The 26,467-nt window shown below is 45.7% G+C and overlaps 1 protein-coding gene across 1 annotated transcript; it reads left to right on the top strand.

The window, feature by feature from the left end:
- Positions 1 to 26,467, top strand: LOC139310426 (maestro heat-like repeat family member 5). Its single transcript, XM_070934581.1, has 25 exons — positions 1 to 54; positions 1,462 to 1,557; positions 2,535 to 2,651; positions 2,904 to 3,026; positions 3,234 to 3,383; positions 4,702 to 4,821; positions 5,349 to 5,428; positions 6,997 to 7,132; positions 8,082 to 8,177; positions 8,568 to 8,672; positions 9,350 to 9,485; positions 10,109 to 10,227; positions 10,394 to 10,543; positions 14,836 to 14,990; positions 17,330 to 17,477; positions 19,513 to 19,664; positions 20,094 to 20,231; positions 20,908 to 21,022; positions 21,640 to 21,783; positions 22,347 to 22,523; positions 23,567 to 23,716; positions 23,966 to 24,091; positions 25,067 to 25,169; positions 26,116 to 26,181; positions 26,301 to 26,467. The coding sequence occupies exons 1-25, from the start codon at positions 1 to 3 to the stop codon at positions 26,465 to 26,467; spliced, it is 3,123 nt and encodes a 1,040-aa protein (XP_070790682.1).

Here is a 26,467-nt window from a genome sequence, read left to right as displayed (position 1 = left end):
ATGGACGAGAGAGAAATATTAGAGACCATCTTGGACCATCTTCGTCCTTTCCAGGTAAGCAGCTTGGTTTGTGTTGCGGTTGGCCCTGAGGTCCATCGTGGAGAGGTTGCAGAAGCCAGGGCTGCCTCGGTGGAGATCATTTATCCCAAAAGGAGACAAATGTAGTTCTGGAGAATTTGCTGAACTATGGGGTCCTTGCTGGAAGGATCATGGAACGACCATGGAATGATCGCCTCAACCATTTCGGACTCCACCTCAACATCAAGACAACTGGGTACTTAGGGACTGTCACCACCCCTGGAACGCTTCAAATCAATGGAGAAAACCTAAAGAAGGTGGACATTTTTTGGTATCTGGGATCCCACCTCCAATGTCAATGGTGACATCAATGGTGAGGTGCGAGCGAAGGAGAATGCAGCCTAGATATGAGATCTCACCAGTGTGTTACTGGACAGACGAATGGCCACCCATCTCAAATCTAAGATCTACAAGACAACCATCCTCCCTGTTGCACTGTCTGGCACTGAATGCTGGGCAGCAGCAACAGGGACCGGAAGCTCTCTGCATGCCACGGAAATGCGAAATGGTCCTGAGTGTGAGAAACAGTCCATTTTTTTCAGTTGTAAACTATTCGCTATACCTTTGAACAGTCAGTAAATAAATGTTCTGACTAAGCTCCCCAAACACCACAAACCCTCTGAAGTGAACTCAAAGATTCCTTTATGAGGAGAGCCAGCAGCCCCGACAAAGAGTTTCTCTCTCACCGCAGGGTAACAAGTCCGTCCGGCAGGGAGAAGAATAGTTGTCTGCCACATCTATTCATCCCCACCCCCTGCCTTTTATCCCCAGAGCTAGGAAGGGCTTCGTTAGCAGCGGTGTCTCTTGCCCATAGATTTCCACTGGCTCTCCTCTCCTCTGCCTTCTGTGCATCCACACGTCAGGCACTGGACCCAGCTGTTCCTCCTCTTCCTCATCAGTCACTTCCAGACCTGGGAACTGTTGACTCACCATCTGAGGGCTGACAGATGGCCCAGGCTCCTCCTCTGTCTCTCTCTCTCTCTCTCTGCCAGCCCCATTCCCTCTTCCCCCTCGGAGCTCTCAGGTTGCCCTGATGCTGGCCCTGACTGCTACGCCTCCTCCTCCTCCTCCTCCTCTGATTCGGCTGCTGGAGGGCCACAACAATAAATGGTGATAAATCAAGTTCTCACAATTTGTGGCAGAGATTTTCCAACCGTTCATCTCAAAAGCTGCCTCAGCTCCAGCTGATACAATCCGGATGATCCTTGTTAGATGCTTCGTGTCTGTCCCAGCTAGAAAAGTCGAATTAATTATAATATGCATCCGGACGCAGAAGGGAAACCAACCCTCCCCTTGGAAACACACAGAAAGCTGATCCTTCCTCTGCTCCTTCACTTTCTCACAACTTCTTTTTTGTTGTTCTTGTTGTGGTTGGCAAAGCAGATTCCTTCAGACCACAAACTGCCCAGGAGGAAAACAAGCCCATTGCCGCCCATCGACCAGGAGCAAAGCACGTCCCAGGTCTTGTCTAAAGACAAGGTAAATATGTGGAGGTTTTACACTTTTAGGGCCGCAGTTGTCTTAGATGCAACGTCAGAAGAGGATGACTTGCCGTGGCCAACTCACCGTGGCTGCCCATGAGCCACAGCAAACTCGCTGAGGTTAATTCAACAATTCCGTTCTCTCCAATAATGTTAAAAATCATTTTAATGTTTGTCGTTTCATTTTGTCCTTCCTTTGGCATCCTTTCTTTGACGCTTCTATTCCACCGTTTCTTCGATATTAGACAGACAAATGAATAATAGAATTACAGACTTGGAAGGGGCCTTGGAGGTCTTCTAGTCCAACCCCCTACTCAAGGAGGAAACCCTTTACCATTTCAGGCAAATGGCTGTCCAATCTCTTCTTAAAACCTCCAGTGATGCAGCAGCCACAACTTCTGGAGGCAAACTGTTCCACTGGTTAATTGTTCTCACTGTTTGGAAGTTTCTCCTTGGTTCTAGATTGGTTCTCTCCTTGACAAGTTTCCACCCATTGTTTCTTGTCTTGCCTTCAGGTGCTTTGGAGAATAGGCTGACCCCCACTCTTTGTGGCAGCCCCTGAGATATTGGAAGCCTGCTATTAGTGTAACTCTTGTTCCCTGGTGAGTTGGCCAAGCCAAGAGGCCCATGGCAAGTTGTCCCAATCCACCACGGAGAGCTAATGCATTTAAAAAGATGAAGCTGCACGATCTCCACAGAAACCATAAAGCATATCAGGACCCCCAAACAGAGAATCAGCAAGGGCACCCAGAGGGGTTAAAGTAGCTTTTTAAGAAGAAGAAGAAAGTCAAAATGGCAATTATTGATTTATTAGATTTATATGCTGCCCATCTCCCCGATCAGATCACCCAGGACCACTTTCCTTGTGCTTGGCTACAGGGAGTCCATTTTTGATCATAATTTGTCCTATATTTCCTTTTCCTGGCCGATTGGTGGAGCTCCCTAAGACTCATGGACACTTTTTCCCACCTTCAGATTAACCTATACAAATATTATGGCGTTAAACTGCGAAACTCAAGACAGAAGGACCTGGTGATGGAACAGCTCAAAAGCCTTCTAAATTTTTCGTTCCAGGAAGAAACAGACCGAGAGGTGAGTGGGAGTGGGATGCCTGTGGGGGCTGAGACCTCCATCTTTGTGGGGTCCTTGGTGCTCTCTGAGCTTGGATGTTTTCTTGCAGACATTTCATTACCCAGCTAGGTAATTTCATCAGTGCTAGAAGGGCCTGGGGTTTGCAGAGAGGAGGAGGAGGAGGAACAGGAGGTGGAGAAGGGGAGGAGAAAGCGGAAGAGAAAGAGAAAGAAAATGTGCAAATGTCCTAATTTACAACATCGCTTTGCCTAGGGAATCTCGGAAACCATTCGAATGGTTGCCTTTTGCCACCTGCCTGAGATTCTGGAGGTCCTGAAAGAGGCTGGACATTTCAGGCAGCCCAAGGCACCTTTTGCGCTGGAAGCCACCAGTGAGGTAAGACCAGGGATGGGGTTGCAAGGTCTGAAGAGAAGTTCAGAAGGAGCCTGGGGGATTCTGGGAAGGAAAGTCCAACGTGCTTGGAAAGACTTATGCACCAGGCTGTCTGGTCTCCTCAGATTGGTCACTTTCCATCCATTGCTTCTTCTCTTGTCTTCTGGTGCTCTGGGAAATAGCTTGACCCCCTCGTCTTTGTACTGACAGGAGTCACAGACTCTCTCCGAGAGACGGATTCGGACCACACTAATCCTCTGCTACGGCCAGGCAGTCCTGGGAGCGCAAGTAGAAGACATGGTGCCTCTCATGGACAACATTATTTCAGAAATACTCGACCAGTATTCCACCAGGAACAAGGTCGGCTGGTTTCCACCCTATATTTCTCTTAATGCTGAGTTTAATTACGAGAACAATTATAATCCGGAGTCCTTAGCTTGATTGCTTTCTTAAAGGCAATTCATGACCCAACTAGCATGTTGTGGGAGAGGAGGAGGAGGAGGAGGATCTATGGTCATGCTGCATTTATTATACTCAAGGCAGCACATGTGCATTATACGCTTTCTTCCTTTCCACACAACAACTCTGTGATGTTGTGTGAGTCAACCCACTCAGCTGGCCCTCATGCCTAAGGCGGGACTAGAACTCACAGTCTCCTGGTGATTGGCCCAAAGTCTCTCAGCTGCCTTTCATCCTAAGGTGGGACTAGAACTCACAGTCTCCTGGTGATTGGCCCAAAGTTACCAATCCAGCTTTCATACCTAAGGCAGGACTAGAACCCAGAATGCCCAGTGATGTTTTGATTGTGAGCCCCCAGAGTTCAACCAAAGACAATCGGCTACCTAAAGGTTTAAATAAATAATTACGTCCTCTTCCTTTTGGTTTTTCTTTCTTCCTTTTTTTTTTTGAATAAAGTTTTTTTATATTTGTGTAGTTTATACATATCATTATGTGAATGGTGTGGTATCTGAGTATCATATAATTCAATACAAATATATTCATAATTATTACATTCCATTTTCCTTAATCCATATCATTAATACATTGCTTTACCACCCTTCCATTCTAAACGTTTAACATTTTCCCCCTTCACATTATTATATTCAAAGACATGATCATCTGTTTTATTATTCATATATCCAGTATAAGGTCCTTAATGCTTTGAATCATTGACTCCTTTCTGTTTAAGTCTCCACAATCATCAGTTCAGAAACCAAGCCTCCAAGTCAAATTTTAATGTCTCATCAATGTTCAATCAAATCAGTTAGTTGCTTCAGGGATCCTCCACTCCTCAAGTCATTTTTATATATCCAATATATATATATTTATATCTCACCCAGACAAGACATCATTCACCATTTCTCTTTTCCTGCACAAACTGATGGTTTCTGGATGTTCCCCGGCTTCATGGCAGCCATTTTTGAATGCCGCTACTCCTAGTCTTCAGATGAGAGGTTTTTCCGAGTCAGGGAGGGGAGATGCGGCTCCCCTCAACCTGCAAGGTGGTCCCCCTTTGCTTCACCACCCCTACAGGGTGGCTATGGCTTCGAATGAAGCCCCCGACAGAGAGAGCTAGGAACGGGGCTGTGGAGCTCACTTCCGAAGGTGCCGGAATTTCAACCGGAGGCCCTTCCTTTGGTTTTTCTGACCCCACCCTATTCCCACGTGTGTTTCCCAGGACGAAGGGCTGAAGACAGCGTTCATGAGGTCCATCATCATGATCACCAAAGCTGTTGCCTACAGCAGGAGGCAAGACATCCATTTGCCCCATAAACAGGAATTGGTCATAAACATCATTGTAAGTGGGGAGAGGGAAGGGAGGCAGGTGCTCCTGGGCTTATTTATTTTTGAAAGTGAATTTGAATCGAATTGAATACCAATCAATTGAGCCCAAAATATTTTTGTTGCTAAGTGGGACATTTGTTAAGTGAATTCTGCCCATTGTACAACCTGTCTTGCCACTGTTGTTAGCTGAATCATTTTCCTTAAATTATTTGCATGGTAGTTAAGTGAATCTGGCTTCCCAATTTTATATAGGTCATAAAGAGCAGTTACCCATCCCTGACTTAAATTGTGGTCACGGGACACTGGTTGCCAAGTGACCAAAATATGGTCCCTGAGGAAGGGACGCCTCTTGGAACTTTGCATCTGGGTCATAAGTAGTCCTGGAGAGATCCCTCAAAACTTTAAATGGTGGCTAAGCGACCGGTTGTAAGTTGGGGACTTCCTGTGTCAACCAGAAAAAGCATAGGGCTGGGAAGAGGGGCAGCTGGATGGTGGCCATATCTCAGGAGCTTTCTTAGATGTGTTTCTTTCTTCTTTCAGGAAGTCATTGAAGATCAGCCCGCGAGACCCTTGTCCGTCGTAAATCTCCATCAAGCAATCGTCACCATCACCTGCATAAGGTACCTACCTGCTCCGCCCTCATCTTCCCACCAGCTCAGTAGGAACTTTTTTTTTTTTTTTTTTTTTTAATTTGATTTATATGCCGCCCTTCTCCGGAGACTCAGGGCGGCTTACAGTGCGTTAAGCAATAGCCTTCATACTTTTGTATATTTATACAAAGTCAGCTTATTGCCCCCACAAACTGGGTCCTCATTTAACCTACCTTAGAAAGGATGGAAGGCTGAGTCAACCTTGAGCCTTGGAGAGATTCGAACCAGCAGTAAATTGCAGGCAGCTGTGTTAATAACAGGGTGCTTTAAACCACTGTAGTACCAAGGCTCTTGGAGTTGGACCCAGTGATGGGATTTCAATGCCAAGTCCCCATGCTCTAGAGCAGGCATGTCAAACTCAATTTCATTGAGGGCCGCATAAGGGCTGTGGTTGACCTCGGGGTGGGTGCATGGGGGTCGCCAAATGAGTGGGTGTGGCCGACGGGGTGGGTGTGGCCAGCTTGATGTCACTCCCCAAACTGTTGGCATGTTTCCTCTTCACATTGGGTAGACCGGTCAGAAGCCACGCTGGCCTGATCTTTCCTCTTTGCACTGGGTAGACCAGGATGGCCCCCACGGACCAGATCCGACCACATCGCAGGCCGCATCCATCCCAGGGCCTTGAGTTTGATGCCCCTGCTGTAGAGCATGCATTGAGTTAGCAGGTCAGCCCCAGAATTTGGAAGGGTGAAGAATTTGCACGCTGCCAATCTGGGCAGTTGAGAAATATGGGAAACTAGGTGAGCGTGCTTCTTTAGATGTGAGGGGTCCTTGGTTTTCTCTTAGCGTGGTGGTTTTCTTGCAAACATTTCATGACCCAACAAGGTAACATCATCAGGGCTAGAAGGAAGTGGGGTTTGCTCTCACTTTAAATTCAAATCCATGGCTTGTCTTCTCAGGATTGGTGGGAGTGTTTCTCGTGGTCTGGTCTAGTAGATTAGAGAGAAGAGAGATGAGAGATGAAAGAGAGAGAGAGAGAGAGAAAGAGAAAGAGAAAGAGAAAGAGAAAGAGAAAGAGAAAGAGAAAGAAAAAGAGATTATATCACAATATAAAAAAGATGTTGAGACTCTAGAAAGAGTTTAGAGAAGAGCAACCAAGATAATTAGGGGATTGGAGGCCCAAACAGACAATGAACGGTTGCAGGAACTGGGCCTGGCTAGTCTAGTGAAGAGAAGGACCAGGGAAGGCATGGTAGCAGAGTTCTGATATTTGAAGGGCTCTCACAGTGAGGAGGGGCTCAACCTCCTCTCCAGAGTACCTGAGAGCAAGATAAGAAGCGATGTATGGAAGCTTATCAAAGAGAGATCCAGGAGAAATTTCCTGACACTGAGAACAATCAATCGGTGGAACGGTTTGCCTCCAGAAGTTGGGGGTGCTCCATCACTCGAGGTTTTCAAGAAAAGAGTGGACAACCATATGACTGGGATGGTTTAAGGACCATCAAGCAAGGGTTGGAGTAGAAGACCTCCGAGGTCCCTTTTAGCCCAATGAGTCTATGATCTTCTCACCCTCCTCCTTTTTTCTTGTCTTTCATCAGCCGTATGAAACCCGCCTTGAACTCTGAGATGAGATCAAAAGTGGTGAGCAAAAGCATCCAGAAGGTGTTTTCCTTGCCGGCTTTCAAGATGACCACCCTGAAAGCGAACAGCCCAGGGCAATCAACTCAAACTCAGGTGAGCAGTCCAGATGGAGAAAAGCCCTCTGAGATCCACCTGGAAACAAGGATCTGGTAAACATGATTCAAGATCTCCTCAAAAACTCTAGATCCATCCATCGATCCCAATGGCACCTTGGCCTGTCCCTTCATCTTTGGTCCTGAAAGTATGCGTCCACTTCTCATTATACGTTACTGGAGCATAGGACTATTCTTAAGTCCTAAGCATCTCCATATGGTTTTCCTCGCCATCTTTTCTCTCTTCCTCCACTTCTCTTTTGTGTTCTGGTTGAAGTGTCTTCTCAAGACCAATTCCCATCTCCCGCCTTTGCCCCCGAACAAAAGAAGGGCCACGGTGGGGCAGAACAACCATGTTCTGCATTCACTAGCTGTGATTCCTAGGTAGTCTCAGAATTCAGACGCTTAACAACTGGTTCAGATTTACAACAGTCGCACCAGTCAAGGGGGAAGCCCGATTCACTTAAGAACCATGTGGCTAACTTAACAACAACAGTCAGTGGCAAGAAAGGTCATAAAACGAGGGAAAAATTCACTTCACTAATGTCTCGCTTAGCAATGGAAATTAGGGTGCAATTGTGGTCGTAGGTTCAGGACTGCCTGTATTTGAATATCCCAAAACTGTTAAGGAAGACATTCAACCTTTTAGTCGGTCTGTTCTGAACGATAACAGGAAGGAAGTCCTTTTGTTCCTCGTGTTCAGCCGAGAAAGCATTTCCTCCAACTCTGGAAGAAAAATCAGCCCTGCAAGGTGGGCCACTCCATTTAATGCAGGTGTGTGGACTTCAACTCCCAGAAGTCCATGGCTGGCTCAGGACTGTTGGGAGTTGCAGTCCACCAGTCGTACTAAAAAGGCCATAAGTTCCCCGCCCCTGGATTTCTTCCTCTTTTAGGTGCCGTTCCTTCCTTTACGCCACTTCTTCCTTCGGACATTCTTGTTCTTCTTTTAGGACTTTTATCACCAGACGGCGAACGCCTGCAACACCATGCTCACCGGCTTGCTGTCCGAGGCTCCCAATCTGGATTCCCTGCAGGAGATCTTGACGGTAAAGAGTGATTCTTTCTTGGGGTTGGTCGCACGGTCAGCCAGATGGTTAGGCTGGATTTGGCAATTCTGTCACGGATTCTGGACGGAAGGCTGGAGCCGGTCAGGATCGAACTGCTGAAGTGCTGGCAGTAGGCAGAATTATCCTGCAATACTGCATTCTAACCACTGTGCCACCACAACTATAAATGAACTGTTGTAAGACTAGCTGTATTCCAGAAATCTTCAACTCCTACTCTAGTTTTGAGCCGAGAATAGACTTAAATTGATCACCGTCTCAAATTTGTTTAGTTCCTTAAATTTTCTCCCCAGTCCTGGCAAATTCTGCGGCTCTTCCAAGTGTGAATCACAAATTCTTCCTTTCCTCCTCCTCCTTTGTTTTTCCTGGCAGCACACGAATCCCTGGATTGAAACTCCCAAGAGTCACGAGAGAGAGAGGGCCATCAAGAGCACCAGGCACCTCCTGAAGTTCGTTTCTGAAAACGTCAATTTCGACGTAAGTCACCGTTTGGGATGAGAGTGAGAAGTGAGAAATAAAGGGAAAAAAAGAAGAAAGTCCTTTTGGAAAAAGCATCTTTGGGATGTGACCAGGAGGATATAAGGAGTCCCGCTTGAGCAAGGGGTTGGAGGAGAAAACCTCCACAGTCCCTCCCAGCAACTGAGGTTCTGGGATTCTCAGGTTCTATGATTCTGTGATTCTAAAATTCTATAATTCTAAGGTTCTATGATTCAAAATTCTATGATTCAAAGATTCTATGATGTGAAGACTCAAAGGTTATGATTCTAAGATTCTGTGATGCTATGATTCTATGACTCTATGATTTGAAGACTCAAAGATTTGAAGATTCAAATATTCTATTATTCAAAGATTCTATGATTCTATGATTATGATTCTATGATTCAAAGATTTTATGATTCAAAGATTCATTGATTCAAAGATTCTGTGATTATGATTTGAAAATTCTAGGATTCTAAGATTCAAATATTCAATAATTCTATGATTCTAAAATTCTAAGATTCTCTGTCTCTAAGATTCTGTGATTCTAGGATTCTAAAATGGACGATTCTAGGATTCTATGGTGCTATGGTTCATATTCTCCGATTTCAGCTGGCTGAAACCTTCATGAGCCCCCCCTTCTCATCTCTCCCCTCCTTTCTGCTTCCTTTCATTAGACCACAGCTGACTTTTCTTTGCTGGGACAGCTGGTGGCTTTGCTGGGCCTGCACATTAACGACACCAGCGAAGAAGTTGGCCAGACGTCCGCAGAGGCCGCCTACCACCTCCACCACCTCATCATGAGCAAACTGGGTGAGAAAGTTGGACTCCAAGGGCTGCCAGGAGCCCCAGGGATGCGCCCTGCCCAGGAGAGCCCTTGGTGTCACAGCCTGCTGGTCATTGGGCTGGGCAGAGATGCCTGGAATTGGCAGCTGATATTGGCACCTCTCAGGGCCAGGGGTCATTTGAAGGCTGAGTTTCTCACGTGAAGTGTTTCAGCTAGGGAGAGAAGGAGGGAGGGAGAGGAAGAGGGAGGGAGGGAGCGAGGGAGCGAGGGAGGGAGGGAAGAGGAGGAGGAGGAGGAGGAGGAGGAGGAGGACTGGAGTCCTTGGTGCTCTCTGAGCTTTGTTGTTTTCTTGTGAACTTTTCATGACCCAACTAGCTAACGTCATCAGTACTAGAAGGGAAAGAGCTTTTCACTGAGAGTTTTGCCCTCTCAGGGCTGATGGTCATCATCACTGATGATCTTCCCTAGTTGGGCAATGAAACGTCTGCAAGAAACCACCGAGCCCAGAGAGCACCAGGGACCCCTCAGGTCAGCCCTGAGCTGCAGATCTTCTCTTCTGTTGGAACGACTAAAGCGGCCATCAGACGAAGGATCTTCAGAAGCTCCGAATGCCAAAATCTGACCTTCTCTTCTTTTCCTCCCTCCACAGCCAAAGAAATGGACAAGAAGGCCAAGAACAAGAAGGGGAACATCGTCAATTGGCTGAGGGAAGACTTCTTCCTTTCGGGCCCAACCATATTTTATAATAACGTCTCCAAAATGGCTAAGGTACGTTTTAGTTTAGTTTACCTGATGGGTGACACGGAATAAGGCCTGCCTCTCTACGTGGGGTGCTGTCCCCAAATCTGGGTCAAAGTCTCTGGCTTGTCGAGAGAAGGAGGGAGTCAAAACCCTGATGCATCTCTTCATGGTCTCCTTTTCTTCTCTCCGATAGGCCTTTGGCGAGCATCTGAGCCCGTCACAAATAAACGACCTGATCTTAAAAGCCCTGGAGGCTCTGACAGACCCAGACAAGAACATTTCACACTCTGCAGGACTCCTGCTCAATTCGTTCTTGGAGGAATGCGGGATGGAGATGGAGGAGGTAAGAAAATGGCAGGGTTTGGAGCAAAAGGGATAGAGGAGATTTTGTCAAAAAGAAAGATGAGAATGGGTGAGACCTTGTTGGCTTGGTGACAACACTTTGGCTGGATTGAAGAAGGCTAGGGCTGCATGGGAGACCACCAGGTGATCTTAGGGCTGTTGAGAAAGTTGGCCAAACCTTCCAGAAGAAGGTAAGGGCAAAACAAATAGCCCTATTGTTTTCATGAGAAATAACAGTTGGAGAGCCAGTTTGGCAGTGGTTAAGGCACCAGGCTAGAAGGCAGGAGAAGGTCAAGTCCTGTCGTAGCCATGAAAGCCACACGGGTGACTTTGGGCCAGTCTCTCTCTGTCTCTCTGTCTCTGTCTCTGTCCCTCTCTCTCTCTCTCTCTCTCTCTCTCTCTCTCTCTCTCTCTCTCTCTCTCTCCCCAACTCACCTCACAGGGGGGTGATTGTGGGGGAAAGAGGAGGGAGAAGGTACAAGCTGGATATCTTCTCCGCTTCAAATTATCCGTGAAAGTAATAAAGATGGGGTTAAATCAATCAATTAATCAATCAATCAATCAAAAAGTTGCCTTCAGGCATCCTATCTGGACTTGACCGGGGATAATGGAGGTGGTAGTCCAAGAGACCAGAAAAAGCACAGAAGTGGGGAATTAGCGGCTACCCAACATTTGAACTATGGACCGCAGGGTTCCTTGCTAGTGGCTGGGGTGGTCCTGAGTTCGAGATCAGTCTGTTTGGATGTTCCTCATCTGTTCCTGGATCCATTCCAGTTGACATTAAAAAACAAAGGCCAAGGGACTTCCGGTTTGCTCTTCGTAGCCACCAGACGGTCTCTTGGGACCGCCAGCCCCTTCGCCTGTAAAGAGCCGCCTGTACAGCGCAAAGGCGGCTCGAAAAACCCCATTTCCAGGAGGAAATGTGGGATAGAGCAGGTGAGTGCAGGTAGAGCTCTCCGTAGCCCCCAGGGGTTTTTTTTTTTTACTCTTGGGGGCGGGCGGAGGAATGCTCCCTATAGCACTCGCCGCCCGCTCCGGGCGTTGGGAGACTTCTGCCTTTTTGCAGAACAAGGCTACGAAGACAAGCCTTTTAAGATATTTAACAGATTAACTAAAGATGATGAGATTTGGATTTGGATCTGTGACCCTAAATTGCAAGTATTAATACTTATTTTACAAAGGATATTCAACAAAGTAAAAAAGACCTTTTAAAATGGCGATTGCCGAAACTGGAGCAGGGAAGCTGAAAAGAGAAAGTCCTTCCGTTTCTTATTAAGTTACAAAATAGCAGAATAAATGCTCCTGGTTACATTTGAAGGGATTTGAGCTGGATCTGTGACCTCGAATTGCAAGTATTTCACTTATTTTATAACAATTATTGAAGAAGGAAAAGGAAAAGGAAAAAAGAATCTTTAAAAAGGGCGACTGCCGAGGCTTGAGAAGGGGCTGAAAGGGAGAGTCCTTCCGTTTCTTATTGAGATACAAAGTAGCTGAATAAATATTTTTGGCTACACTTTAAAATAAAGCTCTACTTTTGTGTTTTTTCTTTTCCTGGAGATTTGATATTCATCTTGGTTGGAAAGAGGTTTTTTTTTTTCTCTGCTGCCTCTCTTTTCTTTTTAAGAAAAATAGTTTGTCTGTGTTGAAACATGGTATTAAAGTTGGACAAACAAGCAATGGGGGGGGATTCCCCCATTAACAAACTACGTGACCAAGTTTTAAAGCTCCAGTCTCAGAAAACCGATTTTAATATAATTGAATTTCTTTTGGAGGAGATTGTAAGAAGGGATGAGATTGTGAATCAGAACTTTGAAAAATTTAAGCAGGAAATTAAAGAATTAGTGCAATTAAAGTTTGATATTTTGAATCGAAAGATTATTAAAATGGCTAATGATCTTGTAGGATTTATGACTAAGTTGGATGAAAATACTAACTTATTAGAGTCTAAAGTGGAAGAAATTGAGGACAATTTGGATAATAAAATACAAAAAATTGAAAATGATTTGACAAATACTCAAGACAATAGCTCAGAAGAAAAATCTAAAATGGAGGTTGAACAAAAGTCTTGTAATGTAGAAAATTTACAACAACGGATTGAAAGAGAGGTCTTAATGATGCATTATAATTTTACAGAATATGCGATCAGACTCAGAGGTTTACAGGAAAATAACAGAGATGATTTAAGGAAAATATCTTCTGAAATTCTGGCTGGGATTTTAAAGGTTCAACCTGGGGAAGTGTTTTGTAGGATTGATAGAGTGTACAGAATAAACTCCTGGATTGCAAAGCAAAGGCAATTGCCTAGAGATGTGGTGATTTATTTTACAGACAAGGAAATTAGGAATAAAATTGTGCAAAATTCCTTCAATTCTACTTTGCAATTGTATGGAAGGAAGATATGGATCTACAAAGAGCTTCCCCCCAAGATGTTAATGGAAAGGAAGAAATTTGGTTTTCTGGTGACTGAGTTAAAATACAGAAATATTCCATTTAGGTGGAATGCCCCAGTTGGCATAATATTGAGATATCAAGGAGAAAGATACCAATTAGATACTGTTGAAAAAGCGGAAGAATTTTATCAAAAAATTTTGAAAATGAACTTAACATCTATAGGCACAATACAGGATAAGCAGAAGGAGTTGGAAATAAAGGGAAAACATCGAATTACAGAGGTTGTGGTAGACAAACTGTCTTTGGATTCTCTTGATACTCCAGCTGGATTATCTACAAATATGAGAGAAGCGGCATCTGATTTCAACGTGATGATCCAACAAGATCAGTTTATAAAGCAGAATGAAAACCGATCAGTTGATATACAACTTGTAGAAAGGAAAACAGGATGGAAATCAAACCCACAAAAAGAAAAGAAAAAAAGAAATAGGTCTCATAAAAACAGAAATTTCTAAACTAAGCAACGGTGAAGCCAGTGATTTTAAAAAAAATGAATGAATATGTGAAAAGATAGTGGAGGCGAAGTATTGGTTAATATCATCCTGAGGACAGTGACAGACCTCTGCAATGCCGTAATTTTGGGATGTGAAAAGAGCCTTAATCTGTTGGATTTGAATTATCTATTTTGGATTTCTTTTCTTGTACTGATAAATATATTATAATTATTCTGAGCTACAAGGCAAGAGAGTTACGTTGGGGCATGCAGAAGATCTGGTTGTTACCCATTACGATGATGGGAATTAATAATCCTGATGAAAGCCACAATTACAACTCTATGGAATACAATTATAATGTCACTCGGGTGGTTGTTTTTATTTTTATATATATATGAGGATATTTATTACTGATGGGGGCAGATGAAGACTGAAGACTTTGAACAAACTGTTGCACCAGGATGCTATGTTACCCAATTATGGATGGGGGACTCAACAATCTAGTGGAAAGACATCAAAGAAGATATTATATGGATTATAAATTTAAAGTTATTGTCTTTTTTTTTTAAATAACGGAATATATGTATATATATATATATATTAGTAGAGTGGGCAGATATTAAGAATTGAATTGTTGTGTATGGTAATTTTGTAGGAAAGTGGGTGGAAATATGTTAGTCTACTGATGGATTAGCTTAAGAAAAGGGATGTTTAAGTGATATATTTAGGGTAGTGGAGGAAATGGACAGAGTTGAATAAATGTTAAATTAGGACTTATGTGGAAGGCTGCTTTGAAATGTTATATTAATATACACAAAGAATAAATGTTAAAGTAGGATTTATTATACAGTCTTAAAGTGGAAGGTTGTTTTGAAATGTTGTAACAATACATAGATATAAGTTTTGGGGAGGACAAAAAGGGTAGATTATTGCTAAATTGGGGGTTATAATAATATTATGCTAAACTAGAAGTTATCATACAATGTTATAGCAGACTGCTTTTTTTTTTTTTTTTTTTTTTGAAATGTATGGTAAAAGGGGAAAGTAATAATATTAATAATATTTTTAGTAAGTAAGGGTCAGTATATAGAGGAGAGAGTAAGGCGATGGTAAAATATTATGTAATCTGTTATGAATTAGGTTTTTGGTGTGAAGAAGTCACGGGGGGATGGGTGGTGAGGGGGGGTTAGGGAGGAGGGGGGGAAGGAAAAAAGGGGAAAAATTTGTATTTGAAAACTTTTTCAATAAAAAAAAAAAAAAAACAAACAAAGGCCAAGCAGGGTTTGGACGACCTCTTGAGGCTCTTAAGCATCCTCAGGGTCATGGGAAATTCAGGGGCTTAGCAAACGTGTTCCATATTATGACGCTCGCAGACGGTCTCATCCCTCGGATCTCTCTTTTGCCATAGCTGCCCATGATCCTCAAGGAGATCTACATGCGTCTCCCGAAGATCTCGGACCCTGCCACCAAAGAACAAACTCTCAAGGCAGTGTGTCATCTGGCGTCCAAACGGGTGAACAGGGTCGTGGATATTCTCCTCGAGTGCTCCGTGGCCTGCGATGGGTAAGAAGAACCTCAAGGAGATGTGCCTCCTGCTTTCTTATATGCCACAGAGATTCTCAACCATTTGCGATGGGTTGAATACCTGTCGCTCGGGTGGAGGATGAGGGTGGAGGTTGGTTCTCTGAGCGTCTGGGTGGGTTTCCGAACGTTTCGTTACCAGGCCAGGTAACATCTTCAGCGGAGTTTAGGGAACACCAGTGTTGATGTTCTTCTGCTTGTAAGGGCTTTGTGTGGTCAGTAGGTCTTATGATGGAGAAGTCACATCAGGTGAGGGTCTGGTCATTGGTCAGTTGTGGATCACGTCAGGTGAGGGTCTTGTGATGGGGAGGACACATCAGATGAGGGTTGCATGAGGTGAGGGTCTTCTGATGGGTCAGGTGTGGCTCACAAATGAAGGACTTGGGGTGGGTCTTGGGGTGCTGATTGGGGGGGAGGTTGCAGTGGGTTGGTTGAGGGCCAGTGCAGTCGCTGGTTGGCTGTGCAGTCGATCTGAATTCTGAGGGCTTCCTAGGCTGGTTGTCTCCACCATCCAGGTCATGGTTGTCCCAAAGGTGCTTTTCCAAAAGGCAGCTGGACCTCCTTGGTTTTTCAACTTTCTTGGTCGCCACACTGTAGAAACAATGCAGAGACTCGGAAAGAGTGCAGAGAAGAGCAACGAAGATGATTAGTGAACCGGAGCCTAAAACATATGAAGAAGAGTTGCAGGAATTGGGTCTCTCTAGTTCAATGAAAGGAAGGATTGAGGAGGGAGAGGATAGCAGCGTTCTGACATCTGAGGGGCTGCCACAAGGAGGAGGGGGTCAACCTATTTTCCAAACCACCTGAGGGCAGGACAAGAAGCAAAGGATGGACACGAATCAAAGGCAGAAGCAACCTACTATATGCAGAACTTTCTTAACAGTGCAAACAATTAACCATTGTTAAGAGCCTTGGTAGTACAGGGGTTTAAGGCACCCTGTTATTAAGCTTATTAATACCAGCTGCCTGCAATTACTGCAGGGTTCGAATCTCGCCAAGGCTCAAGGTTGACTCAGCCTTCCATCCTTTCTAAGGTAGATGAAATGAGGATCCAGTTTGTGGGGGCAATAAGCTGTATAAATATACAAAAGGATGAAGGCTATTGCTGAGCACATTGTAAGCCGCCCTGAGTCTTCGGAGAAGGGCGGCATATAAATCAAATTAAAAAAAAAAAAACAGTGGAACAACTTGCCTCCAGAAGTTGTGGGTGCACCATCACTGGAGGTTTCCAAGAAGAGATTGGGCAGCCATTTGTCTGAAATGGGATAAGATTTCCTGCCTGAGAAGCGGTTTGGAGTACAAGACCTCCAAGGCAGGGGTGAAATCCTACCAGTTTGGTCTGGTTCGCCCGAACCGATAGTAATAATTGCTACTGTTTGCCCGAACCAGTAGTAAAAAAAAAAACACTTTAAAAAGTATGACAGTCAGCTATGCTGCGCGATGGGTGGAACTTTTTTTTACTTTTTTAAAGCATTTTTTTACTACATATTCGCCCAATCTGTAGTAAAAAAATGCTTTAAAAAGTAAAAAAAAAGTTCCAAGATCAGCTGTGTGACAATCAGCTGTGCTGGGCAATGTCAGAACCTTTTTTTAATTTCTAATTTCAGCATTTTTTTACTACCAGTCAGCTGTGAGAAAATCAGCTGTGCCTGATTGTCTGTGAGGTTCCTGTTTGTTGCAGGGGCCATTTTGTGTAAGTCCAGCTGCTTCTGCATTGTGTGTGAGTCAGTTGTGTAGCTTTTGTGTTACTTTTGTGTAAAGTGTGATAGTTTGCTTTTGAGCTCTCAGTGACTCAGTGAGGTTCCTGTTTGTTGCAGAGGCCATTTTGTGTGAAGTCCAGCTGCTTTTACATTGTGTGTGAATCGCTTGTGCAGCCACGCCCACCCGGTCACATAACCACCAAGCCACAGCTGCCTGGTCACATAACCACCAAGAAACGCCCAGAGAACCAGTTGAGAAAATTTTTGAATATCACCACTGCTCCAAGGTCCCTTCTAACTGGGTCATTCTGTGAAAAGCACCTTTGGGTTAATTCTGCAGACACACTGCTCCTAGAAACGTCCCCTCCCTTGACCAGTTCTGGGTTCCCTGGCACTTCCGGTGGCGCAGAGGCCCTCCTTTGAATGGCTACTAGACAAACGGTTGCAAGTCGAGAACTACCTGTAGATATATTTTTTTCCATGCATTAAAGCAGTTCATTTGGCCATCGGTTCTCTAATCCTTTCTTCCGTTGTGGGGGTTAATCTATCTGGAATGGCCGTCTCTTCGAAAATGGGGAAAGAATCTGATTTTTCCCCCAATCTATTTTTCCACCTGCACAGAAGTGCCAAGGAGTTATGGAGGGCCCTGGCTGAAGACCCCTATGCTAACATGAAGATCATGAAGCCCCTCCTCAAAAGGCTTCAGAACGAAGACCCCAGCACCGAAGCTTTTGGGAGGAGAAATAGCAAATCCATCATGCCCATTGCGGTAAGCCCTCAACCGGCGGCTCTCCTTTCCTTAGATCTACAGGTGGGCCACGCCTGAGGGAAGGGGGAAGGGGCTGAGCAGAAGAGTCGCCCTCGAGGGTCTCCTCATCAGGAGCAGGCATGCCCTGGCTGGAGGGAGGCAGAGGGCAAACTGGTGGGGACTGAAATTGGAGCAAAATTTGACGTAAGCCCCCACAAAATGCCCCATTGAATGTAGAGGCATCTGTGGGCTTCCTCACCCGAACAACTTTGATATTCATCCACCCATCCACCCACCCACCCATCCATCCATCCATCCAGCTCTATCATCTATCCACCCATCCATCCATCAATCCATCCATCCAACCATTCATCCATCCACCCATTCACCCATCCACCCATCCGTCCACCCATCCATCCACCCATCCATCCATCCATCCATCCATCCATCCATCCATCCATCCATCCATCCACCCATCCATCCATCCATCCACCCACCCACCCACCCACCCATCCATCCATCCATCCATCCATCCATCCATCCATCCACCCACCCATCCATCCATCCATCCATCCATCCATCCATCCATCCATCCACCCATCCAGCTCTATCATCTATCCACCCATCCATCAATCCATCCATCAGTTCATCTATTCATTAATCCATTCATTCATGTATCCATTCATTGATTTATTCATTTATTCATACATTCCTTCATTTATTAATTCCTTTACTCATCCAATCATTCATAATTCAATTGATTCCTTTATTCATTTCTTGAGTTATTTCTTACAGAAATAACTAAAAAAGAGTTTGATTTAAGAAAATACATGATAGGAACCAACAAAGGCGAACACAACCGACTACTTTGTGTCATATCTTATTTTAAATATTTTTAATCTGTATTTTTATTATGTGTTATATTGTTTTATTACATTGTTGCCCAGTGTCAGACTGCTCAGATGGCCGGTGTAGAAATTTAATTAATGAAGACCAATAGAAGAGAATATTTGTAATCCAGGTTTGAACTGTGGGGTCCTTGGTGCCCTCTGAGCTTGGTGGTTTTCTTGCAGGCATCTCATGACCCAACTAGGTAACATCATCAAGGCTGGAATGGAGTGGGGCTTGGGGAGTGGAGGGGAAGAAGAGGAAGAGGGGAGGAGGAGGACTGTGAGGTCCTTGGTGCTCTATGAGCTTCGCTGCTTCCTTGCAGACATTTCATTACCCAACCAAGTAATATCAGCAGGAGGAGGAGGAGGAGGAGGAGGAGGAGGAGGAGGAGGAGGAGGAGGAGGAGGAGGAGGAGGAGGAGGAGAACTGTGGGGTCCTTGGTGCTTACTGAGCTTGGTGGTTTTCTTGCAGATGTTTCACGACCCAACCAGGCTAACCCTACCTCTAAGCCTAACTCTTCGAGCACTGATGATGTTACCTAGTTGGGTCATGAAACATCTGCAACAAAAAAAAACACGCTCAGACAGCACCAAGGACCCCTCCAATCAGCTAATAGGTGGAGAGTCAAGAGCCCACTTAGGAATGAAGACAAACAGAGAAACGTGAGGTTACCGATCTCTTTGTCCCCAGTTCTGTCTCACTTGTGCTACTCGTTTTGTCTTACCCTTTTGCTCTGTATCTACACCCCACTGGCCTCCCAAAGTCTGGAGTGGGGGTAGAATGGGAGTTTCAGAAGTCCCACTTCTAGCAAAATTTTGTTCCGTGTCTCAGACATGGACATTCCTGGTTCAGGTTTCATGGACATGAGGATTTTTTTCTTTCTCTGGGCACAATGAAAATGTATCTGCCGAACAAAACTCCACACTGGCGACAAGAAGGGCATCCAGCCAGTAAACCCTCAGCTCCATTCAGTTGCCCAGACTCCACCCCGCAGGGGATTATGGGGTCATTAGAAGAAGAAGAAGAAGAAGAAGAAGAAGAAGAAGAAGAAGAAGAAGAAGAAGAAGAAGAAGAAGAAGAAGAAGAAGAAGAAGAAGAAGAAGAAGATGATGAATCTAAGTAACCTGATGAGCCCGAGCTGACTCTCCTCTCCTCCTGTTTCTAGGCCACCAATGCGCTCGCCTTCCTCCTCTCGCTTCCTGAGGCAGCCACCATTGTCCAGAATAAGTTCTCCAGCCTGCTCCTGGCGCTCGTGACGCAGATCTATTTCCTGCTGGGAGCAGGCAAGAGCGGGTCAGAGGAGACCAACCACCTGGGGTAAGGAATCTCCTAGCCCCAATCTGGATCCTTTCTCCATTTCTGCAAAGCTCAGGAGATGCCTACAGGTTTCCCCCAGGTCGACTTACGACCACAACTGGGCCCCAAATTTCTGTTGCTGAGTGAAACAGTCGTTAAGTGAACTTTGTCCCATGTTGCAACCTTTCTTGCCAGAGTGGTTAAGTGAATCATTGCACTGGTCAAGTCCCATGGTCATTAAGTGAATCTGGCTTCCCCGTTGACTTTGCTTGTCAGGAGGTCCCAAAAGGGGATCGCGTGACTCTGTGACACTGCGACCGTCATAAATATGGGTCAGTTGCCGAGAGTCTGACTTCTGATCACATGACCATAGGGATACTGTAACGATCGTAAGTGCAGGGGGATCAGCGGAATGATTGGCACCAACTCTTCTTCCTTTGTTTCATTTAGCAACGCAGTCGAAGCCGTCAAACACCTCATCTTGTGCACCGGCTATCAGGAGGAGTTCAAGGACTTAGACATGGTTCGATGTTGGGAGATGCTGATGAGTCCTGATAGTGTGTTTGAAGGCATTTTCCACCTGGTCCGGTAAGAAATTAAAAGTCAAAAGAGCTTGGCTACGAGGGGCAGTGGGTGAGAGAGGGAGGGGAGGCAGAGGGAGAGGGAGAGGGAGAGGGAGAGAGATAGGGGAAGGGGAGAGAGAGGGAAGGGGAGAGAGAGGGGAGAGGGGAGAGGGAGAGAAAGAGGGAGAGGGACACAGAAGGCTAAAGTGAGAGAGAGGAAAGATTAGAGGGGAGGAGAGGGAGGGAAGGGGATAGTGAGAAAGAGAGAGGGAGGGTGAAAGAGAAAGGGAGGGGAGAGAAGAGAGGGGAGAGAGAGGGAAGGGGAGAGAGAGGGGAGAGGGAGAGGGGAGAGGGAGAGAAAGAGGGAGAGGGACACAGAAGGCAAAAGTGAGAGAGAGGAAAGATTAGAGGGGAGGAGAGGGAGGGGAGGGGAGAGGGAGAAAGAGAGAGGGAGGGTGAAAGAGAGAGGGAGGGGAGAGAGGAGAGGGGAGAGGGAGAGAAGGGGGAGTCAGAGAAGGAGAGAGAGAAAGAAAGGGAGAGGAAGGGGAGAGGGAGAGAGGGAGAGGGAGAAATTCTCTAAATGGAATAATTCATTGAGTAATCCATTTATCGATCATTCAGATCATGATTTCTCTAGCTTGGAGATTTTCTTCTCCCTCACCAGCAGATCTTGTCTGATCTCTCCATATTTATTCTCTTAGGAACTTGTTCAACTACTCCAAACATGAGCTGAAGGTCATGTTCCGACAGGCCAACATCCACCTGCGCCACCCTGATTTACGACATAAAACCATTGGGATGGTTTTCTTTTCGGAGGTGAGGAGACCTTGAGGTGCACCCCAACCTTCTGGAGCTCCAGGAAAGCTGCCCAGGGTTATTTTTTGTATTCTTGCAACTATCCTTTACATGACCTATCAGACGGTCACAAAAGGGATGACGTAAGCTCGAAACACTGCGACCGTCATAAATATTTATTTATTTATTTATTTATTTATTTATTTATTATTGCGATTTATATGCCGCCATTCTCCCGAGGGACTCAGGGCGGCTTACAAAAACCATATCTACTACAAATCATAATAAATTAAAATCAAGAACCCAATTAAAGCAATTTAAAATTATAACAATGTACACCCATAACGGATCAGTTAAGTTGACGAAAGAGCCATGTCTTCAACTCAAATATGGACCGGCAAGTACCCAAATTTTGATCACGTGACCATGATGATGCTACCATCGTCATAATTCTGAAAAATGGACGTATCCCTTTTGTCAGTGCCGTTGTGACTTTCAGCGGTCACTAACCGAGGACTGTGTTTATTTTCTTTTTCTCTCCCCGTAATGGCTGCAAGTGGCATCTTTAGTAGAGGCTCTCAGGGAAGTTCCCTTCCTTTGCTTGGCTAATGCTCCGTATCTCCACTCTTCTTCCTCAGCTGCTGTACCATCCGGAAATTTCCCAATTCTTTATCATCCAAGACATCCTCCAGGTGCTGATGGAATGGATGAGCCAGCCATATCCGCTGATACAGATCTTCAGTGTTAGAGGACTGGGGAACCTCATCCAACACCCGTTTGAGGTAAGAGACGGGGGGCAGGAAGGGAGTGGCTTCCAAGGTAGTAGCAGGTGTGACCTCACTCTCTGGGAAGTCTACAAGGCTGGGAAGGATAGAAGAAGGAGAAGAAGAAGGCAACCAGCAGAAATAGGATAGCTAGAGTGATGTCTCTTCTACAAAGATGGCTGCACCCCTGGAAGATCTGAAGGAGCAAGTAGAGGCCAGATCCTCTTGGAGGACACCTGAAAGCAGAACAAGAAGCAACGGATGGAAACTAATGAAGGAGAGAAGCAACCTAGAACTTAGGATAAATTTCCTGACACCGAGAACAATTAACCAGTGAAAGGACTTGACTCCAGAAGTTATGGGTGCTCCATCACTGGAGCTTTTCAAGAAGAGACCAGACAGCCATTTGTCCAGCAGAGTCTAGGGTCTCTAGGGGTTGGACCAGAAGACCTCCAAGTTCCTTTTCAACCCCCTTCTTCTCTGCTCTGTGGGCTTCTCTTGTGTTTGTCATGATCGCTGCGAGACTCAGAGAACTCCAGTGACCGTGTTTAATTGCTCGTTTCTTTCCCTGCTTCCTCCAGAAGAACATCTTGGAGCCACTCTTGATGCCAGTGCTAAACTGCGCTTGTCACGAAAAGAAGACCGTGGCGAAGGAAGCTATAAGGACCCTGCGTTTCCTCCTCAGACACCTCGAGATAGAAACCCATGCATGGAAGGCAGTCAACCTCATTCCGCTCCTTCCAAAATATTTTCATGATGTAAGTCAACCAAATCATGACAAATTGGTTTTTCCCCTCTCTCTCCCTCCCTCCCTATCTCTCTCTCCCCCTCCTTCCTCCCTTCCTCCCTCCCTCTCTCTTTCTCTCTCTTCCTCCCTCCTTCCCTCCCTCCCTCCCACCCTCCCTTTTCCCCCCTCTCTCTCTTTCCCTCTCCCTCCCTCCTTCTTCCCTCCTTTCCTCCCTCCCTCCCACCCCCCTTTTCCCTCTCTCTCTCCCTCTCTTTCTCCCCCCTCCTCCCTCTCTCCCTCCCTCTCTCTCTCTTTCTCTCTCTCTCCTTCTCCCTCCATCCCTCTCCCCCTCTCTGTTCTCTCTCTCTCTTTCTCTCTCTCTCTCTCTCTCCCTCCCTCCTTCCCTCCCTCCCTCCCTCCCTTTCCATCTCCCTCTCCCTCTCTCTCCCTCTCTCTCTTTCTCCCATAAGGATGGCCTGGGTACCATCTGCAGAATCCTAATTTTACCGAAAATGCTTAGAAAGTTCAGCAACTGTGTTGTGCTGATCTGAAACAGGGGAAAGCGTGCAGATGATCCTGGAGCCCTTCTAGAGAGCTGGAGAAGTGCCAGAGGAGGTGGAAGAGAAGGAAGGTTGCCCCTCTCTTCAGCTTCACCAAACCAGGTGTCTGCCTAGAAAATCTACAACACCACACAGCCTATCTAGCAAAATGCCCTAGATTGGTCATCTAGATTGGTGTTGCTTGATCTCAGACACTTTAAGATGTGTGGGCTTCAACTCTGCTGGCCTGAGAACTCCAGAAGGAGCTGCTAAGATTGAACAACTCTGGTCTAGATCAGGATTTCTCAACCTTGGCACCTTTAAGAGGGGAGGACTTCAACTCCCAGAACTCTCCAGCCAGCATACTGGAGTTGGGGTCCCCATCTTTGGGGCAACCATGACCTGGATGATTGATCATCTCCATGGACATTGAACTGGGAATAGGTGTGCTCTGAACTTGTGTGTTCTCCTTCAAGAAGCTTCTGCATGGCTATTCTGCTATTGGAGGGACTAACCTGTCTCTCTTCCTTCATAGGACGACATCGAACTGAGGAATACCTCCATCGCCATTTTCGGCATGCTCCTGAAAGGACTGAAGGAGATACGGAACAGTAATATGGCTGAAAACATCCTGAACAGCTTTGTTCCCCTACTCATACAGCTGTCAAATGATCGGACGAAAGAGGTGAGTTGAAGGGCTGCGTAACCTGAGCTCCTGCTCTGATCATGCTACCTCCACATAGACCACTCTGTACCCCCATCTTCACTCAGAGCAACGTGGTTGTACCACGTGGACACTCTGGAGAATGCAAAGAGATTCTAGACAATCCTGAAGTTGTGGGGTCCTTGGTGCTCCCTGAACTTGGTTGTTTCCTTGAAGACCTTTCAGGACCCAAGTAGGTGACAGCATCTCCCCCTTTCCTCCCTCGGCCAGGTCTCCAGGAAGACCCTCGACTCCTGCGTGTCCTTTATGAACTGGGGGGGCTTTCCCAGCAACTTGTTTGACTATGAAATGTATACCAGCCTCCATAGCATGTACTCCAACATCTGCTACGTGGTTGTAAGTAGGAGCCAAGCTGGCCAGTTTTCTTCCAGATTAGAATATGCTAACCATTTATTTCTTTATTTTGCCCTGCCTTTCTTATTTTTATAAATAGTTCAAGACGGTGGGCATCCCTAATACTTCTTCTTTTCTTCACAACAGCCCTGTGAGGTGGGTTGCCCTGAGACAGAGGGACTGCACCAAAGTCACCCAGCTGGCCATCCTGACTAAGGAGGAACTAGAACTCCCAAAGTCACCCAGCTGGCTTTCATGCCTAAGGCAGGACCAAAACTCACCATTCCCTGCTCATTGGCCCAAAGTCACCCAGTCTTCTTGCTTGCCCAAGGGGGGACTAGAACTCACCGTCTCCTGGTAATTAGCCAAAATCACCCATCCAGCTTTCATGGCAAAGGCGGGACTAGAACTCTCAAAGTCACCCAGCTCACTATCATGATGAAGGCGGGACTAGAACTCACCGGCTCCTGGTTTGTTGCCTGATGCCTTAACCACTAGACTCAACTGACTAGAGGGATTCTTCTTGGGTTTTTGCTCTCTCGGGAACAGCAGAGGTTCCCTGCAACCATGAGGACTAGAAACCTTGCTGGTTTGTGGGTTTGAGGATTAGAAATGGCAGTTTGTGGGAAAAGGAAATTAGGACGTAGAGGGGGGCAAAATATAAATGCATTTATAAGTTCAGAAGCCATTTCCTTAGCATTTTTCTTTCCCTTTTCTTTTTCTATTTTCTGTTTTTCACTATCTGCTATTTTTCTTTATTTTCCTTTATGCTTTTAATTTGGATAAAACTGTCTCTAATAACATAAATATCAATTAGTACAGTAACGTATAGCATAGTATAATAATGTCATAGTAAGTTGTTGAGGACATGAGGACTAGAAACCTAACCAAGAAAGCGGCCCCTTGGTAAAAAAATAAAGAAAGAAAAAAAGGAAGCTCTCTAGTTGAGTGGCTTGTTTGTTGCCTTGTTTTCCCCAGATGAATAAATGCAAGCAAAACCTTCCTGCAATGTTGGATCAGATGCTGGGATTCCTGAGGAGCCGGAACTCTTCCCATCGCGAGGCAGCTGCCCTCTTAATTGGTAACCACCAATGCCAACTCTGGAAGGAGGGCAGGAAAACCCAAGACAGGCGGGCGGCCTTATCACCAAAACAATCTATGCAGAATTAAGCCATGTCGCTTAATCAGACTAGAAGCTGCTCTTATACCGTGTGGCTTCTCCGGAACTGCTACGATCGCGCAACAGTTTTTCAGGCAGTTCCTGCCCTCTTTCTTAAGGGTATCGCTGCCGTTGTTAAGTTAGTCACATGGTTGTTAAGTGAATCCGGCTTCCTCCCGGATTTTGCTCCTCCGAAGATCGCAAAAAGTGATCTTTGACCCCCAAGACACTCTAACCGTCATAAATACGAGTCGGTTTGCCAAGAATCTGGATTTTGATCTGGGGGATGTGGCAACGCTTGTAAGTGTGAGAATCAGTCGTAAGTCACTTTTTTCAGTGCCATTGTAACTTGGAATGGTCACTCAATGAACTGTTATAAGTCGAGGACTACCTGGCCTGTATCCCTCTCTCCTGTATAGGTAACCCCACAGCAGTGGTTTTTTCTCTGGAAATATTTCCAGCTGGCCTCCCATTCTAGTTTTAACTGGATTTAAGGCTGCTTAGGTTGTTTTCCAAGATGATGGTTGTTTGCACAGTCCTAGAACATAAAACAAATACAGTTGGAAGGGACCCTAGAGGTCTTCTAGTCCAACCCCCTGCTAAAGCAGGAGCCCCTCTACCATTTCAGACCAGTGGCTGTCCAATCTCTTCTTTAAGGCCTCCAGTGAGGCCTGGAGACAAAAACATACGAAGAACGGCTACCCCTAATCCTTCTTATTATTAGACAGACCCAATCCCTGGAACCATCCCGTAAGGTCCCAAAGCGACTCTTCCAAGTGGAAACCAATGAATTGCGTGTTTTTTTCTTGAATCAGTTGATTTAGCCGTCTCTGTTAACCCCACCAACGTTTTCTTTTTATGTGCCTAGGCTGCTGCGCGCAATACATGCAACCGGATGTGGTGACTTCTAAACAAATCGAAGAAGTTTTCCTCGGTGAGTTTCAAAGTTCCCTCGCTTGAAACAAGGAGTTTTTCTCCAGAAGCTCTTTTGCTGATCAGGGTTGGTTCTCACGGTTGATCCCGGAAATCCTTTGTTTTCTGGATTCGCTTCAGGTCTCCGGGATCTGCAAGGCGATCGTGAAGCCTCGGTGGCTCAGGCTGCAGCTGACTCAATGGAAGAAATCTTTCGGCAGTGTGGCCATCTGATCGAGCCGGGTCTTATTAGTAGTCAACTCCTCTCCAAGGCCATCAGGAGGATCTCCGAGACCAAGCAATCATAG

The sequence above is a fragment of the Pituophis catenifer genome, unplaced genomic scaffold, assembly GCF_029215685.1.
Source record: "Pituophis catenifer annectens isolate HBS135680 unplaced genomic scaffold, rPitCat1.0.hap2 SCAF_2, whole genome shotgun sequence".
NCBI classification, from domain to species: Eukaryota; Metazoa; Chordata; class Lepidosauria; order Squamata; family Colubridae; genus Pituophis; species Pituophis catenifer.
This window is presented reverse-complemented; position numbering and strand designations above follow the sequence as displayed.